Source organism: Nansenia antarctica, assembly GCF_963989245.1.
Source record: "Nansenia antarctica genome assembly, chromosome: 5".
NCBI classification, from domain to species: Eukaryota; Metazoa; Chordata; class Actinopteri; order Argentiniformes; family Microstomatidae; genus Nansenia; species Nansenia antarctica.
The window spans coordinates 8,632,220-8,636,760 of record NC_137690.1 but is presented as its reverse complement, the minus strand read 5'-3'; the positions used below and the strand labels follow the sequence as shown (position 1 = coordinate 8,636,760).

Here is a 4,541-nt window from a genome sequence, read left to right as displayed (position 1 = left end):
TTGAGGAAAGCAGCTTACTCAAAATGCCCAGTCTGGCCAGTCTCTGGAGTGACTAAAGGTTAATCATTGGTCAGAACGACTCCTACTGAGTGAATGAGACAAAGGAGAGTGCTCATTCATCTTGACCTAGTTTCACCCTTAACTGCCTCAATCAGAGAAACTACCTATAGGGGAACAGGGACCTGGGGGACATACCAGGCGCTTCCATAGCTTCTCGGTATCATGGCAACCCTGGGAGTGAATGAAAACAGTAAAGTGACTTGGGTTGAAGGAGAACGAATACAATCGAATACACTCTGTTGCAGCCATTATGTCTGTGCTGGATGTCATTTTTACTGTTGACCACTGAGTGGCGAGGACATAGGAGTGCACAGGTATATAGGTGAGCTCACCGGTAGGCTACAGGTGTTACTGATTGAACCGGTGAGCACACAGTCTTTGACCGTGTTGCCACATGCGAAACTTTGTAGTGTATCATGTTTTTTTATAATAAAGTAAACAAATGATTGCAACGTACAGAAGTCGTCGGTGTTGGTATCACGAGTCAACTAAAGTTTACAGTTCAACAGTCGCGGTGACTAAGGAGGAAACAGTCACCACACACTCACTGAGGACTTTATTCGGAACACTATACTAATACTGGGTAGGGCCTCCCTGTGCTCTCAAAAACAGCCTCAATTCTTCGGGGCACTGATCCCGCAAACATATTGGAAACATTCCTTTGAGATTCTGGTCCATATTAACATGATTGCATCACGCAGTTCCTGCTAATTTTTTCAGGTGCACTTTCAAGCTGTGAATCTCCCATTCTACCACATCCCAAAGGTGTTCTATTGGATGCATATCCGGTGGGATGGCCACTGAAGAACACTGAAATCATTGTCATGTTCATGAAACCATTTTGAGACGGCTTTTGCATTGTGACATGGTGCATTATCATGCTGGAAGTAGCCATTAGAAGATGGGTACATTGTGGCCATGAAGTGATGCACATGGTCAGCAACAATACTCAAATAGATTGTGGCATTCAAGCGATGATTGATTGGTATTAATAGGCCCAAAGTGTGCCAAGAAAACATTCCCCATACCATTATACCACCTCCACCACCTTCATGAATGAGAAGGTGTACAGGTCTTCCTAATAAAGTGTTCGGATCTATGATGACAAAGATATTAATTTTAATAATTAATTTAATTTTGCCATTTAGCAGACGCTTTTATCCAAAGCGACTTACAATTACGAATTACAGGGACATTCCCCCTGGAGTAACTGAGGGCTAAGTGCCTTACCCAAGGGCACACTAGTAGTGGTGTGGCTTCAGGCGGGATTTGAACTCACAACCTTCCGATCCCAAGTCCAACTCACTATCCACTAGACCACCACTACCCCGTTTATATATTCTTGTTATAAAATACAGTATATGAGGTGTTACTTCATAGATACATAGCGCAATCATAAGTGAGCTAGAGAGAGCTCCCCCTCCTGGTCAATCTGGTCTCTGAATGAAAATAAACTGCATCATGTCCAGGTGATAATGTCGAGAAAATGTCGCCTCCTGGTGGCCATCTTCCGTAACTGCCCCAGGTTGTCCAGACTCACCGCCCAGCAGCCAGTCAGGTCCAGGCTGCTCAGACGCCTACTGGCGCTCACCAGCCCCATCGCCGTTACCATGGAAACGTCACTGCGTGCCAGGCTGATGTTGCGTAACCGTTGTAGAGGGGGGGAGGAGGAACAGTCAGGGTCGCCAAGGGCACCGGGAGGGGCAGGCTGCTTCAGAACTTTCCAGAACACTGGGTCCAGGGGACAGGGCACGGCCACCAGAGAGACTCTCTCCAGCAGGGGAGAACCGGACAGCAGGCACCACAGCGCCTCCTTCAGAGACCCCCAGGACATGACGGGCTTCTTCTGCCGCTGGTCATAGGAGAAGCTGAGGACAGAGACACATAATAAACTGTCAAATCATATTGATCATATATTGAGGAAGTTCAACTGCTCAAATGAGGGGAAGTGTCTTGAATTGAGACAGACATTGTCTCAGACAAGTGTCTGATCCACCACCGACAAAGTAGCTGCAGAGCATCACTAGGGATTCCCCACGGCCCTGTGACTGATTGAGTCACAGCGCTGTGCCTGTAGTTATGACAACCACTCTGCTGAGAGCTCCGTGAGTCAGATCTCATGTCTGTCTATTTCCATGAAGTGTATTACAACACACACGTCTTATTCTTTCTTTCTTTCTTATATTATTTTAGGGCATTTCTGCTTTATTGGGACAGAGACAGTACAGACTGACAGGAAGGATGGGTGAGAGAGAGAGAGAGAGAGGGGGGGTGACATGCAGGATATGTCAATGACCTGTATCGAAACAGGGACCTTGCGATGATATGGCATTCCCCTCACGAGTCTTGGCACGCAAGACGATGGCCGTGTCTGGAGCAAGGACTCCTGACTTACCTCAATGAGAGAGAGCCTAGTTGAGGTAGACAAGGTCGATCCCTGGGGTTGTCCTCCTCCTCCTCCTCCTCCTCTTCCTCCTGTGGTGTTGAGGGGGGGTCAGCCTGGATGAGGAGGCTCTTCACTCTGGGACAGGCATGGAGGAGCTCCATCATAGGGGTGCGCGGGCTGGTCGTTACCCCCTCCAGAGTGAGCGAGAGCAGGGTGGCGCCCACCGCACGCAGGGCTGGCAGCAGATCATCCAGGGGCCCCGGGTAGCGCACAGAGAGGCTCCTGAGCTGGCCCCCCCACCTGCCCAGGCCTGCAGCCAGACGGGACCCCCCCCCGCCCCAGGCCAGTCCCCCTACCTCCACTTCCTCCACCTCCTCACAGTCCAGAGTGATGGAGCGCACTTCAGGACACAGCTGACCAACTGCCTCCAGACTCCTGCAGGTTAGGCCCTGCACCTCCCGGAGACGCAGGGTGATGAAGCCCTCATCTCCTACTCCTCCTGTCCTCCTCCCTCCCTCTCCTCCTCTCTCTACACCTCCGTCCTCCGCTATTTTCTTCCGCCTTCTCTCCGTCGTCCCCCCGTCTGCCCCTTTCCTTGTCTCCTCTTCTTCTACTGTACCCTCATCTTCACTCTCGCTCTCGTCTCTCCTCCACAAGACCCTTTCTTCCTCCTCCTCCCCCTCCTCCTCTCCCTCTACGGCTGCTCCCGCTTTCTCCCTCTCTCTCTCCCTCTCCCCGGCCTCTCTGACTACGCCCTCCCGCCGCACCCTCTCTCTCCACACCTCCCCCAGGCTGGACGCCCCCGCTCTGGCGGTGAACGCCTCCGTCTCTCCGAATCCCCGGCGCCGTACAAGCCCGCAGCCCTCCCCCAGGCCGTCCAGGGCCGCCCTCTCCAGCCCGGGCAGAGAGAGCAGGAGGAAGGCCGCAGAGGCCGCCGCATCCCCCTCCTCCTCCCCGAACCCCACGTCCGTAGCCAGCAGGCTGCCGAGAGGGGGCGGAGGGGTGGAGGTGGAGGTGGAGGAGGAGGAGGAAGTGGAGGTGGAGGGGGACCCCCCCAGGGCGAGCAGGTCTGCGGGGGACAGGTTGTGGCAGCGGGACACGTCGAGGTGGCGCAGCGCGCGGCAGTGGTGGGCGACCGCCCGTAGGACCCGTCTGTCACAGAGGGTGGAAGCCAGACCGAGGGAGCGCAGGCTGGGAAGACAGCCCAGGAGGTCACACAGGACCTGGGGGGAAACCTGCTGGGCTCTGGACAGGTCCAGGGAGTACAGAGCCTGTGTGTGTGTGAGAGAGAGAGAGAGAGGGAGAGAGAGAGGGAGGGAGAGAGACATGGGGATAGAGAGAGAGAGAGGGGGGGGAGAGAGAGAGAGAGAGAGAGAGAGAGAGAGGGAGAGGGAGAGGGAGAGGGAGAGAGAGAATGAGAAAGAGAGAGAGAGAGGGAGAGGGAGAGGGAGAGAGAGAGACAGAAAGAGAGAGAGAGAGAGAGAGAGACAGAGAGAGAGAGAGAGCGCTATATAAGTCAGTCCATTTACCATTAGGTGTCTACTAAATCTACTTCTCTACTCTTCTAAAAATCTCTATTTTATTATGCATGATAAAGTAATGCATTGTTGTTGTTTTTTACTGTTGCGAGGGGACAACAAAACAGAGAGTAAAGCGGGGGAAAAACACATAAGGATTTTCAAAATCTTAACTGATTTCTTATCTGAGACAGACCCCACACATGAAGATAACAATTCTTGGATTGAACAGCCTTGATCGTATTGTGTGTGGTGTGCGCCGATTTTCCCATTTCAGCACCCCACAGACATAAAGATTATCATTACGACAGACTCCAGACTCTCTAGAGTCTCGTTCCCCAAGCCAGAAATCTCGCGTGAACCCATCCTTTTAATATTGCCTTTAAATTACAAAATTATTAAATTAAGATTATATAATGATTAAAGCACTTTGAGCCGCACCGTTTGCAGGAAAAGCGCTATACAAATAAAGTTATTATTATTATAAAGTACTTTCTAACGTAGTACCCTGACTGACCTATACGAGACAACCATGTGCGACAGGGCAAATAAAGTGCCGAATAACGAAAAGAAGAAGT

General features: G+C 51.6%; 1 protein-coding gene across 1 annotated transcript in view; it reads right to left on the bottom strand.

Moving 5' to 3' along the window:
- Positions 1-1,504: 1,504 nt before the first annotated feature.
- LOC308157710 (uncharacterized protein) overlaps positions 1,505-4,541 on the bottom strand; it is a gene marked incomplete at its 5' end in the record, with an annotated part of 3,826 nt that continues 789 nt past the window's right edge. Inside the window, 3 exons of the mRNA XM_080531318.1 lie at positions 1,505-1,928; positions 2,456-2,756; positions 3,066-3,717. Of these exons, the coding sequence (XP_080387444.1) occupies positions 1,520-1,928; positions 2,456-2,756; positions 3,066-3,717 (1,362 nt within the window). The 3' untranslated portion in view covers positions 1,505-1,519. The remainder of the gene's footprint in view (positions 1,929-2,455; positions 2,757-3,065; positions 3,718-4,541) is intronic.